This window comes from Ips typographus, linkage group LG5 (genome assembly GCF_016097725.1).
Source record: "Ips typographus isolate SLU linkage group LG5, UJ_Ityp_2.0, whole genome shotgun sequence".
In the NCBI taxonomy this organism is placed as follows: Eukaryota; Metazoa; Arthropoda; class Insecta; order Coleoptera; family Curculionidae; genus Ips; species Ips typographus.
This window is the reverse complement of record NC_138426.1, coordinates 5,841,979-5,867,015: the sequence shown is the minus strand read 5'-3', so window position 1 is coordinate 5,867,015 and position 25,037 is coordinate 5,841,979. Positions and strand designations below refer to the sequence as shown.

The 25,037-nt window shown below is 35.1% G+C and overlaps 2 protein-coding genes and 1 long non-coding RNA gene across 9 annotated transcripts in view; 1 reads left to right on the top strand and 2 right to left on the bottom strand.

Annotated features, from left to right (window-relative positions):
• LOC145729666 (diuretic hormone receptor-like) overlaps positions 1 to 25,037 on the top strand; it is a 190,365-nt gene that overhangs the window by 53,046 nt on the left and 112,282 nt on the right. Inside the window, exons 1-3 of one of the 7 annotated variants that reach the window (XR_014178435.1) lie at positions 23,020 to 23,177; positions 23,238 to 23,439; positions 23,873 to 24,184. Coding sequence is in view for 3 of the 7 variants with exons in the window: in XM_081980522.1 (XP_081836648.1) it covers positions 24,105 to 24,184 (80 nt within the window). In the remaining 4 variants the exon portion in view is untranslated. Of the gene's footprint in view, positions 1 to 23,019; positions 23,178 to 23,237; positions 23,440 to 23,750; positions 24,185 to 25,037 lie in introns of those variants that run through there. The other 6 variants (XR_014178436.1, XM_081980522.1, XM_081980523.1 and 3 more) reach the window with 6 other exon arrangements.
• On the bottom strand, positions 3,867 to 7,011 carry LOC145729325 (uncharacterized). Its single transcript, XM_081980037.1, has 2 exons — positions 4,176 to 7,011; positions 3,867 to 4,102 (listed from the first exon to the last, which is right to left on the bottom strand). Exons 1-2 carry the CDS (start codon positions 7,009 to 7,011, stop codon positions 3,867 to 3,869), a joined length of 3,072 nt encoding a protein of 1,023 aa, XP_081836163.1.
• On the bottom strand, positions 10,277 to 11,361 carry LOC145729058 (uncharacterized). The gene is made up of 2 exons (XR_014178249.1): positions 11,143 to 11,361; positions 10,277 to 11,079 (listed from the first exon to the last, which is right to left on the bottom strand). It is a non-coding gene; the product is annotated as an uncharacterized LOC145729058 (long non-coding RNA).

Sequence of the window (25,037 nt, the reverse complement as noted above, 5' to 3'; positions counted from 1 at the left end):
CGGGGGTTTCTTTTCTAGATACATTTTTAACTATGATTGACGCTCTAATGATTGTCCGAATTATCGTGTTTGACAAGTACTGTCAAATAATGACATTTTTTAAAACGGCCCATTAACTCAAAGCCAATAACTAAAGTAAAAATAGTTTTTATTCAATTATTTTGTTATTTATGAAGCAAATCATAAGTTATTATACATCACTAAAATCAGAATAAAACGTACTATTTGGTGGGCTAAAAATCCAATATGGCGCCCATAAGAAAAAAGAAAGTTGATGATGACTGACAGAAAACGAAACGTCGTGTGGCAAATTTGTATCCATCATCGAATAGCTAAGAAAAAGTGGCAATGAAAAGATGCTTTTAGTTTTGGGATATCTCTTCAAATAAGGTTAGAAATAAATAAAAACAAAAAATCAAATTTTCAGTTTTTTTCGGATATCTTCGGAAGTACTCGAAAAATCAAAAATTTTAAAACAGCATTTGGTTGAGCTTTAAATTGCGCAACTTTGCCCCAATTTAAACTTTCTCGTATCTCTTATGGTTTCTGAGATCCCAATGGTGAGGGTCGAATTTGAATTACCCTGTAGAGTGACCCAAAACTACAATACAAAAATAAGCAATGTTTTTGATTATTGTTGATTTCATTGCAAACATCACTAAATTTGTAATATTTTATGCCATTGTTAGACACCATGTTTTCTGTCTGATTTAATTTTAATTTATTTTGAACGTGACAACTGTCAAAACCCTTTTCATGAAGCTATAAAACTGGATGATTAAATACATGAAACAACGTAAAATCAGTTTGAACCAGATTAAATATATCTTATACCATCATCATACAATACATGAAAAAATATGAAATCAGTCTGTTCCAGATTAAATTCATTTTATACTTTCATCGGTGCATTTTTGATATTTTTAATATTTCTCAGTCTGTTTTTACCTTAATTTTAGATTATTTCTAGTCTGACAACTGTCAAAATCCTCTTCATTAAACTATAAAATTAGATCAACTAGTTGCAACAAAATGAAATTAGTTTTAACCAGATTAAATGTATTTTATACTTTTATCAGTGTATTTTTGACATTTGGCAGTCTGTTTTTAACTTAATATTAGTATATTTCGGGTGTGATAACAGTAAAAATCCTCTTCATGAAGCGATAAAACTAGATGAAACACATGAAACTATAAAATGAAATCAGTATGTCCCAAATTAAATGCATTTTATACCTTCTTCAGTGCATTTTTGACATTTGTAACATTTAGCTGTTTTTTTTGACATTTGTAACATTTAGCTGTTGTTTTTTTTATTAATTTTAGTTTAGCTTGGGTCTGGTAACTGTCAAAATTAAGCAATAAAGCAACAAAAGTAGAGTACATACACGACAACGAGTAAAATCAGTTTGAACTAGTTTAAATGCATTTTATACCTTCACCGGTGCATTTTTGAAGTATGGCGGTCTGTTTTTACCTTAATTTTAGTTTATTCTCAGTGTGGTAACCGTCAAAATAAAGAAATAAAGCTACAAAAGTAGAGTACATACACAACAAGAAGTAAATAGTATATTGTACAACAAGGGTGAAAAAGATGTCCCTATCGCACGAGGGCGATATGGACAATTCGCCCGAGTTTTACAGGCTATTTTTTCTACGACTAATTGGAATTACTTACCAAATTTCACACAAATAAACTCTCAATGTTTGAAACGTTTCCGTGTTTACATTATCACTTTTGACGCAGCCAAAGTTTGACCGGTGTCCCGGATTGTCACCGGGTGACAGCTGATTAACTTCGTCTTTTAGGTTGAGGTGTTGAATCACCGCCTTCTTTACAAGAAAGCCTAGAATGTAACTTTTAATGGCGGCGTTATCGGATTTTTTTTTGTACACAAACCTATGGAGATGCAGTAGAAAATATGTTTTTTTTTATTTTTTCGTGTAGTTGATTAGAAGTTGTGAGTGAAAAATCAAAGAACGCTTCATTCCTGATCCAGATATGTATAGATATGGCTTTTTATATCCAATAAAGTCCAGCCAAAGCAAGTTTGGTTAGAACCCTTTGTCTTGGAAAGTACAACAAACTAATGTAAAAACTGCTCAATCAAAGAAAATTTGGAAATCCTTGAATCTAGGTAAGCAAAACTGGTAAATGAGTTTTATATTATTACCAAGACCTTTCTTTTAAAATGTAAATGTGCCAATGAAACTTCTAAAAGCTGTCCTGTTTCTTCAGAGTAAACATTTGTTGCTCTCAAAATGCAGGCGGCCTCAAAATTTAACTCACTTATGTATGTAAGAGGCAATAAGTTTACTGAATGAGAAAGCATATTGTACTTACCACTGAGTATTGTGTTGGAGTAAAATCATTCCAGTTCAAAGCTTTCAACCACTGTTGGGTTCGAGCAGGGTCTTTTGGAAAGGAAAGGACACTTTTGGGCCTTTCTCCAAATTGCTTTTACAATTTGGCAAACAACAAGTGTGACGGCATATTGTAGAGGCAATAGAATTTAAGTTAAAAAACCAACAACAAATTATAGAACAATGAAGGAACAATAACAATAGTGATAACACAATAAAATGAACACAAACTACACTTTCACTAGAACAACAAACACATAAACAACAATATATAATAGCAAACAAAAATTACTTTGGCAAGTAATCCCAAGTCTTGACTTTAAACTTTAAAAATTAATTTAATCATCCAAAAACTCAATTTCCACACTACAAACAAATGCAAACTGTCAATCCCATATTTCGGCCATATTGGAATTTTTGGCATGCACCTTCTTGGCTTTCTTGTACAGAGGGCGGTGGTTGAATGGATTTGATTCATTATAGATTGTAAGTTTGTATCATTTGCTTAATCATATAATAAAGTAGATGTTTTTATTCTTTAATTGAACACTAACTGAAACTTGAACGGCTTTCTCATTGCCTCAAAACATAAGCCAAAATGCAATGTTTTGATGCCAACGGTCAATGAGGATGACAATCAGAAGAATTATTTTGTTCACGTTCAAGATTAGCTGTAATTGGTCTGTTTCTTTACGCACGGTGAAGATTGTCTGGGATTGGTTTTTTGAGTGTGACAATTGTCAAAATCCTCCCCATAAAGCTATAAAACTAAATCAACTAGATGAAATCAGTTTGAACCAGATTGAATGCATTTTTTACATTCATCAGCGCATTTTTGACATCTGTAACATTTGGTAGACAGTTTTTAACTTAACTTTAGTTCATTTTGAGTGTGACATCTGTCAAAATCTTCCCCATAAAGCTATAAAAGTAGCGCGCATACACGAAAACAAGAAAACTCAATTTGAACTACGTTAAATCTGTGCATTTTTCTGAGTTTGATCCAGTACGAATATGACAACTGTCAAAATCGTCTCCGTAAAGCTATCGAATTACAAAATATACACAAAAAACTAAAATCAGTGTAATTTAAGTAATAGTTATTTACATTACTAGTGTGTTATGAGCATTTTTATAGTCACGAGTGAGTTCACCACATGAAATTTCAAAGCATTCAAAACAACCCATTTCTTCATCTCCTACCAAATCGTTTTCTAGATTGATTGGTTTTTCACATGATCTCAAAACGCCCCTGAAATCCACATGTTTTAATTTTATTCGTTTTGCTGGGCAATTTTTTCTTCATGTCTAGATTTACCACATCGCAAACATTGGTGGTTTAGTTTTTGTATTATGATCATCGTAAGTCATCTGTTATAGTTTATAGCCAAAGACGAACTGGATTCCGAGTTACTAGACTCCATACTTTTCGATTGTAGGCCAATTTGTTCATGAACTTGACAAAGTTCCATGATTTCTTCCAGCAGTCGCTCTTTCTCTAATCATTTTTTCTTTAGTTCTATTGGAGCCCCATCATCAATTAATTTAATTTTAATATTAATACTAGTAGCCTCTTTAAGTGAATTTCCGAACGAACATTTTGAAGCTTGTTGTCGTAGCCTTAGTAAGAAAGTGTTGAAATTTTCCAGATCCTCGGGTATGTCTACCTCCTTCAAGCTGTTCCTCAAGGACAGAGTGTCTCGATTCAAGTTCCAAGTAAGACCCAAAACATTAATGTCTAACTGATTCTTGTTCATCCTAGGACTTTTACTACAAGATTTCTCCCACCCTGTAAGTTAACTGTAACTTACCCTTGAGCATGATTTCAAAAGATTCCTTAACAAATGACTCCACTGATGCTTCATCTGGCAAACTTGTAACGCAATTATCCACATAGAAACAACCATTAAGTTTATCCAAAGTATTCATTTGATAAGGCCATTCTGAAGAAGCTATTTTTTCCTTGGTTAGCTCAAGATGGTGTCTTATTGTCGCCGCAAGAAGAAACGGGCTGCAGTTAACGCCAAACACCACCCGTCGATGTCGGTAGATAATCTCCTCTTCTTTGCTGTTGATCCACAAAAACCTGAGAAAATCCCGATCTGCTTCATTTACTGCTATTTGAAGAAACGCCTTTTTAATATCAGATATTACTCCAATTCGGTACTTTCTGAACCCAGTCAAAACATCAGGTATAATCTCTATCAAATTGGGGCCCTTTTCCAAACATTGATTTAAAGAAGGGCACTGACCTTGTCTTGCACCAGCGTCAAAAACTGGCCGGATCTTGGTAGTCGCTGAACTTTCTCGTACAACTGGTCTGTGGGGCAAGTAGTGACTATATGTTGTTACATTTCCCTTGGGTACTCGCTCAATAATTCCAGCTTCTTCCCATTCCAGTAATACGCCGTTATATAGTTCATACAAATCCATTGAGTTCAGCTTTCTCAAAGTGGATGTCAAACGTTTCTGAGCAACTAACAGATTACTGGGAAGTACAGGATGCCCCTCCAGCCATGGTAGTCTTACTTCATAGCGGCCTTCACTGTCCACTTTTACTGTCTCATTGAAAAAAATCTCTGCTGAAATTTCCAATTCCCTTCTACTTTTGTCTCTGCTGGGTTCAGTTATGCCTAATATATCCAACTCCCACAAATTGGCAATAACTTGATCATTAAGATACAAATTTATGGTTGAAGTAGCCAGATGGTCCTTCCAATACTCATTTTGCAATTTGCCCATCAAAGTCCACCCAAGTAGTGTTTCTACAGCCACCAGTCCACAGTCAAGTAGATGTTTCCTTCCAGTAATTAAGTAACCTGCCGCATCTGCCCCTATCATTACCTCAATGGCAGAATTTTCCGCAGTATCTGCAAGCTCTATGCCTAGGCTATGCAACTCATCAATCCAGAGTCCTGGAGGTACAGGAATCACTTCATTGCATATGGTAGGTTGGCTCAAAACTTCTAATTTGCATCTATGACCCTTGTATACTAGTTCTACCTCAAAACGACTGTGGGTCTGTTCCACTAAACGACCTCCAAATAAACAGTGCAGTATTTTATGTCGAGATAATTCAACTAACTTTAATTTTTGAACAGTAGACTGCAAAACATAAGAACGTTGCGATCCTGTGTCTATTAGAGCACGAACACTACAGGAACCATTAGGGGCTGCCATCTCAACGCGTAAAGTTTGCATAAAAACTCGAGAAGCAATACCAAGGCTAACACAGTTAGTTGCTACCAAATCTTCCTGGTGAATTGAGTGTTGAGCTTCAATAGGTTGTTCACTGGCAGTTGGTGTATTCCTATTTGATTTTATCTCAGGACACATCAAAGTGACATGACTCTTTTCACACACCAAACATTTTACATGACCTCTACACTTTCTAGCTTGATGTCCTTTCCTTAAACAAGAGAAACATGCTCTTTTATCATTAACAATTTGCTTCTTTTTCTCTAAAGGTAATTTTGTTGCCTTGAAACAATTTACACTTTCATGACCACCTTCACAAAAGAGACACTTAACGACTGTAGTATTATTAAGCAAGTCAGCTGCAGTTGATGGATATTCTAGTGACACCTTTTTCCTCCGTTCTACATGGCCACCTGGAGTATCCGAGCGATTTCCTACACTACATAGTCCAAAACCTTCAGCAGCAAGACTGATTCGTTGCTCATTTTGTACTTCACTTTGCAAAAATGTCATTAAAGCTTTAAGTCGACTTTCTAAGCTGTTGTTACAACCACTTGGTACACTATTAGAATTTTCTTCATATTCCTCATTTTCTTTCAAATGTCCCACAGTGCTACGTTGCCATACTCTTAGTAATTCCTCAGGAAGACAAGATTCAATTAATGGGTAAAGAATGGCAGCATACTTATCAGCTGTAATTCCTAAAGTTTGAAGTGACCTTAACTGAGTTTCGAGACTATCATAAAGGATAAACAACTCAATTTTTGTCTTGGCTAGGGCGTTGTTTAAAATTAACTTTAATAGTTCCCTGACATATACTTCAATTTGTAGGTCTTCCCTACCAAACCTACTTCTTAAACTATCTACAATTTGTACATAATTTACTCCTATAGCAGGAAAACTTTCTACAACTCGCCTAGCCCTACTACCTGGCACAGTAGACTGAATAAGATATTCGATCTTGTCAGCAGGGTCCATCTCAATATCTTCATGGATTTTCTTAAATTGTGCCCAAAAGGAAAGCCAATCTTTTATGTTTCCATCAAACTTTTTAAATTGTATTACAGGCAATTTAAACTTCCTCTTACCTGTAATAGCAGCAATGGAACTAGCACTTTCATTTAAGTCATCAATTTGAGGAATGTCCACTTTACGTAGCTTCAAATAGCACAATTCAAGGGTTTTTGCACGTTTTAAGTATGTATCACACATGTCTTTCTCTTTAATTAAGTCCTCTTCTTCAACATCACACACTAACATAGCTTCAAATATCTCGGCGTCTTTCACCTGCAGTTCTGCTAACTTCCCAGTTAATAACTCCTGCAACACTTGTGCCTTCTGTAACTGGTCTTCAGTTGGCTCTGCTAATACAGTCTCTAACTCTGTACAGCACCTTGTAAAGGATGCCCGAAGAACTTTACGGCCTTTTTTCTTGATTTCGAGATCCATCTTTCCACAGACTGTAACTTTACACAAATGAAATCTCGCTAAACTTTGGACCTGAAGTCTCCAACACAATAGTCAATTTTCCCCGTCCTGTCACGGTCGCCAAATGTGGACTTCGCGAACACCAACCACCGGTTTGAGGCAAATAAAACTCCACTATTTAAATTTAACGAGGAAAATTACTAAATTCTTTATTTTTCTGCAACCTCTACTTTTTTCCGCCAAAAAAGACACATTATTTTTTAGGTTCTCTACCAGTCTGGTTTACACACATGCGCTGTCAAATGTCGATCTTTCAATAATGACGTCTTGCCCGATACACACTATACTTTACAAACAGAGTGCGTTCCGAATTGAGGTTAATTATTATTGTAAGTGCGCGACACTCAGTTTAATGAGATGAAAAAGTTATAGCAGGACTTTAGGAGCTTCTAGATCCCTTCTAGAACCTGCAAAATCCTTCTAGTATTCCAAAACTGGTCTATAATTTCGTCATAAGTGCATATATGGGTCAAAACAACTCATAAAAAACTTTGGCAGTTTATAAATCGAGTTCTATTAGGTAACAGAGCTATTGCAGTGTTCTAAAAGCTTCTAGATCCTTTCAAGAGCCCGCGGGAATCTTCCAGAATCCAAATTTGGTGAAAAACTGCTCTAGAATATTGTCAGATGTGCAATTATGGGTTAAGGCAATTAATAATATCTTTTGAAAGTCTTGAAACCCATTTTAATTAGGTGAAAGAGTTATAGTATGGCTTCTAGATCACTTCTTCACTGCTAGAGCCTGCAGGAGCTTTCTAGAACCCCATTTCTGTCAAAACTAGTTCAGAAGTGCAAATATTTGTCAAAGCAGTCAAGTCTAGAAATCCAGGTCTATTAGGTACAAGAGCTATTGGAGTGTTCTAGAAGCTTCTATAGTCTGCAGTAGTCTTCCAAAACACCAGTTCGGTGAAAAACTGGTCTAGAATAATGCTAGAAGTGCAATTAGGGGTTAAAGCAAATCATAAAATCTTTTGGAAGCCTTGAAACCTAGTTCAATTAGGTAAAAGAGTTATGGCTGTGTTCTAGAGGCTTCTAGACTCCTTTGAGAGTCTTTTAGGACCCCAATTCAGTGAAAAATTGATCTAGAATATTGTAATAAGCGCAATTATGGGTTAAAGCAAATTATAAAATCCTTTCAGTTCAATTTAAAGAGTTATGGCAGGGCTCTAGAGGATTCCAGACTAATTCTAGAACCTGCAGGAGCTTTCTATAACTCTGGCCAAAAACTCATCTAGAATGCTTTTAAAAGTGCAATTATGTGCACACAAAGCAGTTTGGAAGAATAAAAACAGAGTTAGAACGATCATTTTATGTAACAGAGTTTTAGTGGCATTTTAGGCGCTTTTTAAGCTTTTAGATCCCTTCTAGAGAGCGCAGAAGTATTCTAGAATCATAATTTGCTGAAAATCTGGTCTAGAATGTTTTTGGAAGTGCAATTATGTATCAAAGCACCTCATAAAGTCCTTTGTTTTGGGGATTTTGGGATGGTTATCCACCACAATAATTTGAAAAATTACCAAAATTCAAACAACAACAACAAAACCTCTCAGTCTTATTTTGATTTCATTTCTTGGCATTGATTTCCAATATCTAAAACCTTTCAATTGTTGTTTTATAACTTTTGTTTTATTAGTAAATTACAATATTTTTTCAAATAATCTTCCAATTAGTATTTTTGGTTAATTAATATTAAACTCACATAGGACTGATTACCCTAATTAGAAATTTAAAAAAAAATCGTTGCAAGCAGTTTCCATCCGACCAATTCCTCACTCCTTTATTCTATTTGCAAGTCAGTTTAGAAAAATTAATTAAACCCCGGAGGATTGCAGAAACTTTTCTATTTTCTAACCAGCGAAAAAATTATTGTTAATTAACTTTACAACGCATTTCGAGGGGATTCAAGGGTTGTGTCCAATTTACAGAGAGCTTAAAAAAACTGTTGTAAAGCTGGTTTATTACAAGGGTTGTGTTTATGTTGAATTTGTGTGGAAAGTTGATTATTTCCAACACACTCTCTACTGCTGGTTCTTGGTTTCAATTCTTTCGTAAAATTAGCCAAACAAAATAATCCAGAAGACCTTAAACTATGGCCTAATATTAAAATCAACCCCCCGGTCATTGCCCAAAAACTTTCACAGATACAATTCCTGAAACAAAGGATACGATTTATCGACGACTTTAAACTGGTATAATTCGTTTATTAGACAAAACAACTAATAAATGAAAACGATTAACAAACTATTTTAAGAATGATGGTCTTGCACATGCATTAAAGGTCGAGTTATAAACTTGAAGTTGGATTTGGTCTTGGCGTGGGCTTTGGCTTTGACGTTCTAATGATGAAACCTCACGTTAATGAGATTTCAACATTTTTAAATTAGATTGCTCAAGGTCGTGGATTAATTGCATGAGATTATAGCTAGCTGTCAATGAACACTTGAATATGTTGCAGGAAATCAAAACTGACCTTTATGCTATGTACAGGGTGATTGATTGAATTTTGACCACCCCCTTAACTTCCATAATTTTGATTTTAGCAAAAAACGTTAAATACAAAACTAGAAGATATTTAGGTCTACTTTACTCTTAGATAAAGAGTTATTATACAGAGTGTCCCAAATTAAAGTAGCAAACCAAACATGGTTTTTTTAAATACAATGACCAACTTTTTAATCTATATTTTAATTCTACGTCAGATTCTAGGCCTAATTGATGTAAAATGTCTGTATCGATATTCAAATGTTTTCGCAGCAGAGTCCTTGATTGATTGAATTTTAACCATCCCCTTAACTCCCGTATTTTTGATTTTAGTAAAAAAACTATCTAGTTGTAGCAACAGTTTACTTATATTTGAGTCTACTTTGACTCTTATATAAACAGTTATTATACAGGCTGCCCCAAATTTGAGTAACTAAATTAAACCTTAATCGCATAGTCGAGGAAACATTGTTAAAGTAACAGATGCTGCGGAAACAGTTGAATATCGATACAGACATTTTACATCAATTCCTAAAATTTGACGTAGAATGCAAATATTGGATAAAAAGTTGGTCATTGTGTTTAAAAAACATAAGTTTGGTTCGTTACTAAAATTTGGGACACCCTGTATAATAACTGTTTATCTAAGAATAAAGTAGACCTAAATATCTTCTAGTTTTGTATTTAACGTTTTTTGCTAAAATCAAAATTAAGAAAGTTAAGGGGGTGGTCAAAATTCAATCAATCACCCTGTACAAGTGTATATTACAAGAGGAAAAAAAACTACAATATTTACAATTCACAATTCACAATTTACAAATAATTACAAAGTTGCCAACGAAATGTTGAAAATAAAAAGGAAAGAAATATAAAAAAAAATTATTAAGATTGAAAATAAAAAAAAAACAGGAAAAGTTTTCCCAGTGCCAAACTGTCTCTAACTGCCCTTACCAGTTTTTAAAGACGATGTTTGGGTCCTGGAACCTCCAGTATCCTCTTCCCAGTAGTCAGTAGTGGCCACCGCTGATTTCCAGGTAGGAAATGGGGTCCAGAGACTGGTGACAGGTACCTAAGACAGAAAACAGCAGAACACCAGGGAAAACGAACAAACAGCTTCAACACTTGTTCCGGCAACCAAAAAGGTGACCAGAGGTAATGACAAGTGTTGAAGTTGTTTAAAGGAAACTAATATAAACTAAAAAAAAAAAATTAAATTAAACTAAATCAAGTAAGGAATTGAACTGGTGGTTCAACCCTAACTGGGGCTCTGACCTTCTTAAACTCTGTGGCTGCTGGTCGGCTTTTCCAACACGTGGGTTGATCCGGAAAACTCTGGACGGAGCAGTCCCGGTTAGGTTTATTCAATACTCGATTGGAAAGTTCTTTGGTCGGGAAAACCCTTAGATCTCTGGTCAGAAAACCCTCAGATCGCTGGTCGGAAAGCCCTTAGATCTCTGGTCGGAAAGCCCTTAGATCTCTGGTCGGCAAGCCCTTAGATATCTGGTCGGAAAGCCCTTAGATCTCTGGTCGGGCCGAACACAATACCTACTGTGTTGGAAAATTGGGCCGATACAAAATAATTCAAAAGAACCAACAATAAAACCAATTTACCTGTAATTCGGCCAGATGATCACGGATTAAAAAATTTTAAGTCACACGTGCCACAACGCTCAGAACCTAGGTCAGATGTCGGCAGTTCGGGTGCTGTAGTGGTAAAAAGACCGATATCAAAGTGGGGTGATTAAATAGGCCACATGGCACCTGACACAAAGAAACACGACCACAAACCGACGCTTCCCCGACAAAAATCGAAACTAATCACCTGACTACGGAAACTCATCAGGTCACGCACCCACATTAACCACAAAATGTGCACAAAGTGCAAATGGAGCTATTAAGCGATCGGAATCGGTCTACTAGTGTAACTAGGCCCACGGACATTAAAAACACAAACCAAACGAGTTACGGACGAAATAGTATATTCTATATTAAGAGCGGAAAGTATATATTTGCCGCTTGCACATGAAATTTGCAGCTTGAGGCGAAGCCGAACTCTGCAATCATGTAAAAGCGGCAAAAGTACTTTTGGCTCGAAATATAGACGATATTTTTTCGACGACTGCTGTGGGGTGGATTAGAAGGACAACTCACATCATTTTCGTCGCTCGAACTCATTGTCACCGATAAATCACTTTGACGGAATGTGGTTATTTCAAACAGGTATGTCAAGCGTTGTTATGGAAACGCCGAAAAAAGTTGGTGACTAGATTGTTAGTAGAAAGCGAAAACGCTCTAGAGCAGAAAATCTCTCTTTCTGCTCGCGCGCGGCAAATAACCCCTTTCTGCTTCTAAATGGAAGCGTACATGAGGTACTTTCAAAGTAAGTCGTCGAAAAACTCTATTTCGTACGTAACAACGTTCAAAATGAACGCGACAGCATCTGGAACCCCAACTTTACATCTGACGGCAAATATAAAAAGAAAAAGCAATTATTGTTATTTTATTTTACGACGCCAAAGCCAGCGGCAAATATAAATCCAACTTCAAGTTTATAATTCGCCCTTTGTTGTTGCTATTCTCTGGAATTGGGCAATTCTGTAAATTTTCGTATTTCTTTAAAAACTTTCGAAACTTTCCGAGAAGATACCCGATACTTTCGAATTAGCAATTTTTGTTTGTGGTTATACAGTGTGACCCATTTAGAATGGAAACACCCCTATAAAATTTTAGGTTATTAACCGATTTCAATGATTTTTTTTTTTAAATAATTAGGAATGAAATGTCTATTATGGGAGAAAATTTTAAATATTTATTTCAGTTTTCAGGTTATATTACGAGACTTTTTCTTGATAGAAAATGGAGAATTTTTATTAGCGATTTTTTTATTGAAAAAATTACTACGCCACTGGATCTATAGTGCTTTCAAATAGCTGTGACCAAATTTTTTTTTAATTTTTTTTTTGATTTTTTTTTTTTTATTTTTTTGTAATTTTTTTTTTTGATTTTTTTTTTTTGATTTTTTTTTTAGAAATTAATCAATTAATAAGTAATAATAAACAAGTAAATAGTAACACCATTTCTATAACACCATTTCTTTCATAACAGTTGATGCAGGGTGTTCTTTTGTGACCGTTAGCTTAGAGGATTTTTGAATTTTAATTTGTCATAACTTTGTTATTAATGAATGGATTTTCATGAAATTTTGGTCACAGCTATTTGAAAGCACTATAGATCCAGTGGCGTAGTAATTTTTTCAATAAAAAAATCGCTAATAAAAATTCTCCATTTTCTATCAAGAAAAAGTATCGTAATATGACCTGAAAACTGAAATAAATATTTAAAATTTTCTCCCGTAATAGACATTTCATTCCTAATTATTTCAAAAAAAAAATCATTGAAATCGGTTAATAACCTAAAATTTTATAGGGGTGTTTCCATTCTAAATGGGTCACACTGTATAAGTATATTGTATTGTATATTGTATTTTGTACTTGTTTATAGTACGTTTTATTCTGATTTTGTTCTGAAATGTTTAGGACACTTGTAACAGTTTGTGACAATTTTAGACAGTTCTTGGAAAGTTCAGGACACTTGCAGGGGCAATTTTAGACAAATCTTGGAAGATTTAGAACACTTGTAGACCCCTGTGGCAATTTTACACAATTCTTGGAAGACTTAAGTCACTAGTAGAGACCTCTGGCTATTTTAGCAAATTCTTGAAGGGTTTTGGGACACGTGCAGAGGCCTCTGGCAATTTTAGACAATTCTTGGAAGATTTAGAACACTTGTAGAGAGCTCTGGCAATTTTAGCAAATTCTTGAATTGTTTAGGACACTTGTAACGGTCTTTGATAATTTTTGCGAGTCTTAGACAGATCTTGGAAAGTTCAGGTCACTTGCAGAGGCATCTGGCAATTTTAGACAATTCTTGGAAGATTTAGAACACTTGTAGACCCCTGTTGCAATTTTACACAAGTCTTGGAAGATTTAGGACACTTGCGGAGACCGCTGGCAATTTTAGCAAATTATTGGAAGGTTTAGATCCCTTTTATATTGCGTTTGGCAATTTTAGATTTAGGACACTTGAGAGGTTTCTGGCTATTTTAACAAATTTCTGAAATGTTTGGGACACTTGCAGAGGCTTTGGCAATTGTAGATAATTCTTCGAAGGTTTCGAACACTTCTAAATGCCTCTGGCTATTTTAGACAATTCTTGAAAGTTTTAGAACATTTGTAGAGGCTTCTGAGACAGTTTTAGACAATTCTTTTTCGGAAGGCGTAAAATAATCGTAGAGATCCCTGACAATTTTTTAAAGGAGTTTTCTGTACTATTTGGAGGCCTCTGGCAAATTTTTTAATTTCCTGAATGGTTTAGGACACTTTTAAAGTTTATTGACAATTTTAAGGGGAGTTTCTGTATTATATTTAGTAATCTCTTGCAATTTTAGCAATTTCCTGGAAGGTTTAGGATAATTTTATAGTTTTTAGTTTTCTGTACTATTTAGGGACCTCTGGCAATTTTAGACCATTCTTTGTCATTTGATTGTTCATTTAAAATAATTGCAAACAGTGCTTCTAAATCTGGAAATGGGCAGAAATGTAGTAATTCTTTGCACAAAACCTGAAAATCGCACTACAAAATTTAAATTTTGGACAGCTTCACTAAGTTCATTAAATTTAAATTTCATTAATAAACCAAATTACCGCTGTAATTTGCCTCTGTTTATTTTGCATTTTTTGACAGATAAATCGAATACTAAATAAAGTTTTTTGACGTTTTAGTTTAAGCAATTTTATGGTAGTTAATAGGAAAATAATTGTAACTTGCAACGTATATAAATTAATTGGTACAGTTTTCGAGATGATTGGTGGTGACGTGCGTATGGGTGATGACGTCGGTGGCCAGATTCCTTTCGAATCTGGGAGGACAAAAGTGGTTCGTGCAGGTCTGTTGGAATCGAGATTTCGTAGTAGTAGGCGAAATTATCTGGTGTTTAAGAAATTTAAACAATATTATAAATCACAATAGTATTTATATTAATTAAGACTGTATAAGATAAAATAGCTGGATAACACAGGGCATGTCGGCCAAATCTTCCAGGTAAATAATTATGTTGTTAGGTGAATATAACTAAGATGGGGAATTTACAACCCTTTACAGCTTTTGATTGCTCCAAGTTTAACATTGACGAGGAAAAGTTACTACTGGACACTGTAAACGGACTCCTGCGTATAAGAGTGTATTTGGTGCAGCACGAAATTCCTGGATGGACAAGTGTGTCACCCTGACTAATGGACGATCACCTGTGGCACGTTTTTGAATTACCTCGCCACTAATAAGACTTAGTGTGTAAGTTGCGTTGACAGGCCTGTCTGATGTAAGTTTAGTTTTGTTTGTTTCTATTTAATTGTAAGTTTTGTGTGATTATAGTTTACAGGCTTTTGTATTATCGTGCAATGCGTTCTATGTAGATACTAATATACATATACTGAATATTTATTTAAGATTTACGGGTTTAATTTAAAATCTGGCGTTGATGTCAGGAGTAACCCGTTACAACTGGCGCCCGAGCAAAAAAAACTACTACTTACTTTTTTTTTGGTATATATAAGTTGTTTTGTAAGTCTTACTAATGCTGGTATTTTTAGGTGTTTAATGCAAATGCATGGCTATCAGTATCGAATGTTGAGGTGCGGTATAATCAGAGTGTCTGGTATACTCAATACGGTAGTGCAGATAGGTCATACGAGTAGTGTTAAAGGTCAGCTTGGTCAGTAGTTGAAGGCGCTGGGAAGATCGAACTCGCAGCAGCGGGTGAAAGGGTAAGTCTTCTCGGTTCTGACTGGTTTGTTTCGTCGATGTTTTTGCCTTGGCACGTTGTCACCATTTCGTTTTGATTATTGAATATAACATGTAAAATATATGGCCATAATAATAAAGATAATAAATTATAATATTGAATAAATGGGTGAAGAGGGAAATGCATTTTTTTTTATGCCATTTTTAAATTGGTAATCCGGATCAGGGAGATTGAATTGTGCTCTGGAAGGGAACTTGTTGTTGCGTACATTTGAATAGTTTCCATCGGCAATCCGGGCGTTATGAGGTAGATCTGTTGTTTAATGAACTTATAATTAAAGGATGCCCATTATTTGTTGTCAAAGTGTGCATTTTAGCAGTGCTCAGTTATATTAATTATACAGGGTGTCCCACGACGAAAGACCTCGATTGATATTGGAAAATGTATAAATAGGAGAGTTTTGAAAATTTGGTAGGATACTGATGTGGGCATGCCCAAACCAACTAAAATATTTTCAAGATGGTTGCACTTCCGCTTATACCGGAAGTCGATCACAACTTTCTTATTTTAAATAGAACACCCTATATATTATTACATATTTGGATTCCTCACAAAATTCTGACCAACTTTTGTATAGAATGCCCTATGCCTATCTCTAGCCGTTTTCGAAATATTTGATGTTTTTCCAAAAAAGTGACAGTTACAACGCTCAACATATTTTTGTACTATGTTAAAACCGTATTTCATTTTGCAATGAAACTTTGGGATATTGTAAAAAAAGGATCGTTTTATTAAACTGAGGGTGCGTAATGACTCATTTGTATACAGGATCGTCAAAAAAAAATCATAAACTTGCCACTAAAAAAAATGAAAAATCTCAAGTTTTTTAAATAGAAACCCACATTTTTTATGACGAAATCATTTTGAGCATTAAAAATTACTATAAGTTTCAATTTACTTGCCTGTACCTAAATCCAACCCATTTCGTTTTATTTGAAAATAAACATTTTTTTATTAGGCTGCATGGTTGGGATTAGCTGGTACTCTAGTTGGCCATGCTTTTGACACACGGTGATATTGGAGAACTGCAAAGCATGTTATGTTGAGCGTTGCAACTGTCACTTTTTTGGAAAAACATCAAATATTTCGAAAACGGCTAGAGATAGGAATAGGGCATTGTACACAAAAGTTGGTTAGAAATTGCAATTTCTACATTTGTATTATTAAGGATTGGTTTTGTTTTAATAGCTTTTCTCTTCACAGATCCCGTATTCTTAAAATTTTCAATTATTTGCTTGACAGCTTTTGGTGATGGATTTGGTTTTTCTAGATAACGAGCGGCAAATACCTCACATGTTCTACTCACAACTTTATCACATTTTCCGTAAATAATAAACAGATTTAAGCAATCTTGGTTGGAATAACGTAACCGCGACGGCATATTTGCAGTTGTCAAAACACTCAAAACTAGTGTAATTAACATGCCCTGCAGGTCTCCAATATCACCGTGTGTCAAAATCATGACCAACTAGAACACCACATAATCCCAACCGTGCAGCATAATAAAAAAATGTTTATTCTCAAATAAAACGAAATGGGTTGGATTTAGGTATAGGCAAGTAAATTGAAACTTATAGTAATTTTTAATGCTCAAAATGATTCCGTCATAAAAAATGTAGGTTTCTATTTAAAAAACTTGAGATTTTTCATTTTTTTTAGTGGCAAGTTTATGATTTTTTTTTGACGACCCTGTATACAAATGAGTCATTACGCACCCTCAGTTTAATAAAACGATCCTTTATTTACAATAACCCAAAGTTTCATTGCAAAATGAAATACGGTTTTAACATAGTACAAAAATATGTTGAGCGTTGTAACTGTCACTTTTTTGGAAAAACATCAAATATTTCGAAAACGGCTAGAGATAGGCATAGGGCATTCTATACAAAAGTTGGTCAGAATTTTGTGAGGAATCCAAATATGTAATAATATATAGGGTGTTCTATTTAAAATAAGAAAGTTGTGATCGACTTCCGGTATAAGCGGAAGTGCAACCATCTTGAAAATATTTTAGTTGGATTGGGCATGCCCACATCAGTATCCTACCAAATTTTCAAAACTCTCCTATTTATACTTTTTCCAATATCAATCGAGGTCTTTCGTCGTGGGACACCCTGTATACTTAGTTATTATTTTTGTTAGACTTTAATGATAATCATACTGGTTATGATAAACGTGAATACATGAATTTGGTTTTTTTTTATGATTCTTTCTGTAAGGTTAAGAATTGCATAAGTAAATAGTGAAGCTTTATGAAATATGGCGAATAACAACGGGCAAGAATCGAACGTAACCACAAAGGACTTAGAGAAAAATATAGTCAGCGAAGATGAAAACGTTACTGGGAGAGGGGCAATTAAAAGAACCACGCAGTTATTAAACCAGATCACTAGAACAAAAGAAGCCCGAAACTTGGAGTTTGATAAAAGGCGTTCGGCTCAGATGACAGATTTTGCAGGTTTTAAAGAAATACCCAACACACCTAAACGAAAGGAAAGTGAATATTCATTCGTTAACTACATGGATAGTTCAGATGATGATCTGAGCACGGTTAAACAAAGAAAGAAGAATAAAGAATCATTAGCCGCTTGTTTCTCGAGGTGTCCAGTGTACCAGCAAGGAAAACTTCAGAACCATAATGCTGGGAATCCAGACATGCAACACCACGGTTACGGTCAGCTAAATGATCGATTGATTGGGTCCAGTATTAACAGCCAAATGTATAGAATGCCGGTGGACTTGCAGAATCAGCCAACTTTCAATGGAACTAGTAATTTAACTCCAAAGGAATTTTTGAAAAGATTAAATGTATGGATAGAAGAACAACAGATTCCTCAACACGAACATTTAATGTGGGCCAGGAGATGCTTAAAGGGTACAGCGAAATTGTGGGACGAAGTTTTTTGTGATAGTATTAGTAACTATGAACAGTGGCGGCAGCTGTTCTTAAGGAAATTTTGGTGCCGAGATAGGCAACAACAAGAATTGATGGAAATATATAATGGACAGTATCAGGTGTCAGAAGTTTTTAGAATGGCTCCATATTTCCTAAAAATGATTAAAAAAATTAAAGATATAGATTTAATTACAATCGAAGAAGGAATAAACCCCTTAATTAAACATTTTCCACTGGAGACAGCAAGGATTTTGACCAGTATTAATCCAAAAACAATAGAAAATATTTATGAAACCCTGGAACATTTGGACGTTTTAGAGAACCGTAAAGTAGACAAGCAATACGGCGAATCTGGCAATAGGTTTCGACGCAGATCAGATAATGGAGTACAGTACAGACGACCATCAGATGATGTTTATGTAAATAACGCACAAAGAGACCGGCGCAGAGATACTACTAGGGAAAATTACCAGGACAACCGGAGATACTATAGAGATCAAGCTAATCGATACTATAAAGATGAACAGGACCACACCACATATGGTCAGCCGGCAAGATACAACCGTAGAATTGGTGATAACCGACAGTGGGGTGGTAACGACAGATCCACAGATGCAAATAAGTACCGGGAGGCGCACAGAATGACCAGTAAAGAACACAAACCAGATGAGGAGTCTCAGTATAAGAGGAGCAGATATAATATAAACTCTATGAGAATACAAAAGAATGACAATATTGAGGACAGACAGGACTTTGGAGAGGAGAACTGTGAAAATTCGGAAAACTAATTGAGGTGTATTATAAGAGCTCCGATAATACCCCTAATTTGAGTAAAGCAAAGTTTAGAGAACATTCACCAAAAGGCATTTCAAAGAAGTCTCATATAATTGGTGACAGGAAACAGCAGAGGAAAACACTTAGCAACGCGCCACGTACAATAGATATGAAGGAAGACAATACACAGTCAAGTAGCAAAACACAGTTGGAAATGAATTGTAATACTATTTTTATCAATTCGGACGAAGAAGATATTGTCGAGAAGGGCAATTTGGCTCCTTTAATCAGTGCTTGTGTCGGAAGCATTCCATGAGAAGTGCTAATAGATTCAGGCAGTTCGGTAACTTGCATTTCGGAAAAGTTCTATAGAAATTTGATGGACAAAAATAAAGACACATTGCAACTGCCAGTATCCGGCGTCAAAATAGTTGAAGCAACTGGAGGAAGAAGTAAGACAGTTAAATGTCAAGTGTACAAAATTAAAAATTGAAGATAAGGAATTTCATCTGGCAGCTTTGGTGGTGGAAAATTTGATATGTAATGTGATAATAGGCACTGATTGGCTTAACAAAGAAGAATGTCAAATAGATTTTGGAGAAAAAGCTCTTCGAGTCAGAAATACAAAATGTACATTTGTTAGAATGGAGAGTAAAAGTGGAAAAGAGCATGATATGTTTGTTATTTCAGATCGAAACTTTGAGTATGTCAACGCACTTAGTCAGGTATTCGAAAAAGAAATCTTAGAATTGACAGCCCAATTTTCTACGTTGTTTTCAGATGAACCTGGCAGGACAAATGTGTATATACATAAAATTAGATTGTCAGATGACAAGCCTTTTAAACCACGATCATACCCAATACCTTGGTGTCACAAGGAAAAAGTTAAAAATAAAATTGAAGAAATGATCGAGTGGGGTGTAATTAGAAGATCTGAAACACCGTATATTTCACCGTTAGTACCGATTATCAAAAAAGATGGAACTGTGCGAGTATGTCTTGATGCGCAAGCACTGAATAAAAAGATAGACATGGATTATGAATGCCCGTTACCAGCAGAACATTTGTTGTATCGGGTAGATAGGAGTTTATATTTTAGCACTCTAGATTTAACTAGCAGTTTTTGGCAAATCCCTCTAGACAAAAACTCAACCAAGTACTGTGGATTTTTATTTGATAATCAGGTGTACGAATTCTTGGTTATGCCGTTTGGACTTAAAACTGCGGTAGCAGGAATGTCCAGATGCATTAATTTAATTTTCAGGGATTGTACTGATTTTGTATCATGCTATATAGATGATATTTTGGTTACCTCTTCGTCAAAGGTTGAACACTATGAACACCTTAAGATCGTGTTTGAGAAGTTGACAGGTGCAGGTATGACTGTAAATGTATCAAAGTGCAAATTCTTTAGAGAAGAAATTCCTTTCTTGGGGCATGTTTTAACGGGTGACGGAGTTAAAATTGATCCAACTAAGCTTAAATCTTTGAAACTATTCCCAAGACCAATTAACATCAAAACTTTGCGAGGATTTTTAGGAATTTGCAATTATCATCGGCGTTTTTGTCCGAAATACTCGAAAACAGTACAACCTTTGTACCAACTTTTGCAGAAAGGAGTGAAATGGAAATGGGATGACATTCAGGAGAAGGCTTTCAACATGGCCAAAGAAAGCATAATTAATTCTAGTCAGCTGTACCATCCGGACCTAGGCAAGGAATTTCATATGGAAACAGATGCTAGTGATGTTGCTATCGCCGGAAGGTTATATCAAGTCGTAGAAAATGAACAGCTGACAATTGCCTATTACAGTAGGAAACTAACTAATGCCGAAACAAACTATTATACATGTGAAAAAGAGCTGTTGGCCATAATAGCATGCCTACTAAAATGGAAAACGATTGTAATGGGGGCAAGGATAATAATATGGAGTGATCACAAAAGTTTGTCGTTCCTGTTAAATTGTCAATTACTAAACCCAAGATTGACGAGATGGTACCTTAAAATACAAAATTTTAATTTTGGCATCAAACATATAGAGGGGAGAAACAATATTGTTGCGGATGCTCTGTCCAGATTACCGTACGAAACATTAGAAGGAAAGGACATCAAAATAGCAAATATTCAAGTTCTTAAAAATACAAGCCTAGAAAAACAACTAAAAAATATACAGAATTTACAACATTTAGATGAACAATTGGGTAAGATTATTGACAAGTTAAATTTGGATAATACTGACAATCAACAGATAACAGATAAATTATACCATGGCGTGCTTTTTCATTTCAGCAAAGTAGAGAACAGTTACAAAATACACGTGCCAGATATCCTTAAGAAAGAAATAGTAAGTACATATCATGAGAAATTTGGCCATTTTGGAGCCTGGAAGACTTTCAAGGCAATTGCAGAGTACTTCTACTGGAAAAATATGAGACAAACAGTTAAAGGCTATGTAAGAATATGCGAACTCTGTCAGAAGTCAAAAATTTCAAATCAAAATTATACTGGAATTATGAAGTCTATAATTCCGAAGAATGAGAATGAACTTATAGCTGTTGATCTATTTGGCCCTTTGCCCTCATCCATAGCAGGTGTAAGATACATTTTCGTGGTCCTAAATGTGTTCACGAAATTTGTAAAACTTTACAAACTAAAGAAGCCAACAGCAAGAGCAATTATTGCAAAATTGGAAAATGATTATTTCATTAATATTCGGAAACCGGATAGAATTCTATCTGACAATGGAACTCAATTTACGTCCAAGGAATGGAACTATTTTTTACTGCAGAATAAGATAGCAAATTTACACTGCACAATTAGGCATCCTCAGAGTAATCCCAGTGAGAGAATCATGCGAGAAATAGGACGCTTATTGCGGATTTATTGTCACAATAAACATACGGCATGGGCTAAATATACCAACAAAATTGAGACGCTTATCAACTGCGCAGTACACGAATCGACGGAAATGGCTCCAATCACGTTAGAATTAGGAAAATTACCAAACCAGGAGGTAAGAAAGTTAATTACCTTTCCAGACCAACAGGATAAAAGCGTGGATATGGTGGTAATCAGAGCGAAGCTACAGTCGAAAGCAGAAGCCAGACAAGCGAGACATAACAAGGACAAAAGAAAATTCACTAACTTCGAAGAAGGACAGCTTGTATGGCTCAGAGCAAATCACATATCGTCAGCGGATGACGGGGAAATTAAAAAGCTGTTTATGATTTATGAGGGTCCATATAAAATAAAGAAGGTCATTGGGCATAATGCGTATAAGCTCATATATCCAGAGAATGGCAAGGTTAGAGGAAATTTTAACACGGTGCATTTGAAACCACATGTAGGCTCCGTAGAATGATGGTCATTATGAGCGTTTGGGGCCTAATTCTAGTGGGGCTATGTGAGAAATATAAAAAGGGTGTTCGTGTGGCCAGATTGTGTTTATTTTTGGTTATATATATGTTCTAGTAATTTAAAGAGTGTTGTGATTAGCAATTTATATTCAAAAAAAAAAAAAATAAAATATATATATAAAAATAATAATAATATATTATGTGTATTTGTATATTTTGGAAAAGTGGGATCCGTGTTGAAGCTTAATGATTGTTGATTGGAGGCGGTTCAAAGTTTGAATTTTCTTTGGGTTTTTGTTTTTTTTTTCTTTATCAAATAAATTAGTGGGGCTATGCAACGTATATAAATTAATTGGTACAGTTTTCGAGATGATTGGTGGTGACGTGCGTATGGGTGATGACGTCGGTGGCCAGATTCTTTTCGAATCTGGGAGGACAAAATCCGATACCTGGCTGCGGTTTCTTTTGTCGTGCGTTTAGAGTAAAATTGTATTATAGTTTACTATACTAAATGAAAACGAATACTCAAATGGCTTATCGGGGAGATGAGCGGAGAAAGAATGTAAGGTAAAAAAAGATTGTCGGTTAAAAGTGGTTCGTGCAGGTCTGTTGGAATCGAGATTTCGTAGTAGTAGGCGAAATTATCTGGTGTTTAAGAAATTTAAACAATATTATAAATCACAATAGTATTTATATTAATTAAGACTGTATAAGATAAAATAGCTGGATAACACAGGGCATGTCGACCAAATCTTCCAGGTAAATAATTATGTTGTTAGGTGAATATAACTAAGATGGGGAATTTACAACCCTTTACAGCTTTTGATTGCTCCAAGTTTAACACACTACTGGACACTGTAAACGGACTCCTGCGTATAAGAGTGTATTTGGTACAGCACGAAATTCCTGGATGGACAAGTGTGTCACCCTGACTAATGGACGATCACCCGTGGCACGTTTTTGAATTACCTCGCCACTAATAAGACTTAGTGTGTAAGTTGCGTTGACAGGCCTGTCTGATGTAAGTTTAGTTTTGTTTGTTTCTATTTAATTGTAAGTGTTGTGTGATTATAGTTTACAGGCTTTTGTATTATCGTGCAATGCGTTCTATGTAGATACTAATATACATATACTGAATATTTATTTAAGATTTACGGGTTTAATTTAAAATCTGGCATTGATGTCAGGAGTAACCCGTTACAAACTACGCATATTATTCTATTTATGTCATTGATCTACATAGAAACAAAATATGTACTCGTATCATTTTATACCGGCAAATATTTGAATAACTTTGAAACAATAAACACCAGATAAAAACAGATTTGCTATGTTTTACCGTGATAGCGCGTTTAGTTGACTGGGTGAAGAGGTTGGCCGGGTCTTTTGTTTATATAAATTGTGTAATTTTTGGTTACCGCACTAGTTGAATAATGTTTTTGTTTTTGTTTCAGACCGCACCTGTTAAGTACCGTCAATTTTGGTCGTTGTCATGCGTGTTAAAGTGCGTTTTTACCAAACTGTTAGATGTAAACGCTCTATCTGGCAGATAGGCCCTTTCTGTATGAAGTGTATACTACCATTTGAGGTTTGGTGCCATTTTCCAGTGACGGACTTAAATAGTGTTTACTAACAAAACAGTGTAAATTTAACTACTACTAGTATTGGGAAGAAGATAACGCCTCTATGTACCCAGAACTGTCCAATCCAGATTTGTTTGGGTATTCATACAATGAAACTGACATGGAAGAAACTTCCATTTACAAGTAAGTAAATTTAGTTTTGTTTCAAATAAAAAAACTTTTAAATTACCTGCTAATTATGTAAATTATACGGTGTGTTCTTTAACCGTGTTATACCACAAACCATAAAAAGCATACTTTTGAAAATGTAGGTGAAAACATAAACTTATTTTAAATGAAAAACCTTTTATACTGTTTTTTTAATTACATACATGGTCGTAACAGGCCCCGAAGACAAACTGTTTAAAGGGTCTGAAAAAAAAGGCAACTTTGAAACAATATGAAGTATACAGTGTGCCCCAAATTGGTTCCACATATATTCGGATCTCCGAAACCGTAAGAGCTAGAGAGTCGGTTAAGTGGGGAGTTTTAGGAAATTGTATATGAAATTTATTTTAATGCCCAAAATTGCAACCAAGTGAATGTTAATCCTCTTCCTAAACCTAAACCTCAAACTTGCTTTACTAGGTTAGAGTTAGCTCCGAAGGGTGTTTACCCCTTCAGTATAAACTAGGGTCACTAGTTTGAATAAACCCTATGGGAAATTGCACATTTGTGACTTTTAAAACAGCTGCAAACTAATTAGATTAATTTAGGTGGTAAACCTTTATCACTTTCTGAGGCTTTCATGGCAAATTTATTAAAGGACAAACTGACGGAAAAACTAAAAGTGAAAATAAAATTAACATAAAGTCAGCAAAAATGTAACAATATGACTGTTTACCTTATTTCCGCTTGATTTATACGTTGCGGTATACGCTCCCATTGCTCCGGAAATATTGTGTATACATATTTACTCACACAGATATACAGCTGGGAAATTCTATAAATATTTTCTTGGAAATATTTGTTATGTATGTGTTCAACTATTTTATGA

Excerpts from the sequence above, each read along its gene's own strand:
- LOC145729325 (XM_081980037.1), bottom strand. The coding sequence starts at position 7,011 with ATGGATCTCGAAATCAAGAAAAAAGGCCGTAAAGTTCTTCGGGCATCC. Across the intron at positions 4,103-4,175 it reads TTTTGAAATCATGCTCAAGG|ACATTAATGTTTTGGGTCTT; the intron begins GTAAGTTACAGT and ends AGAATCAGTTAG.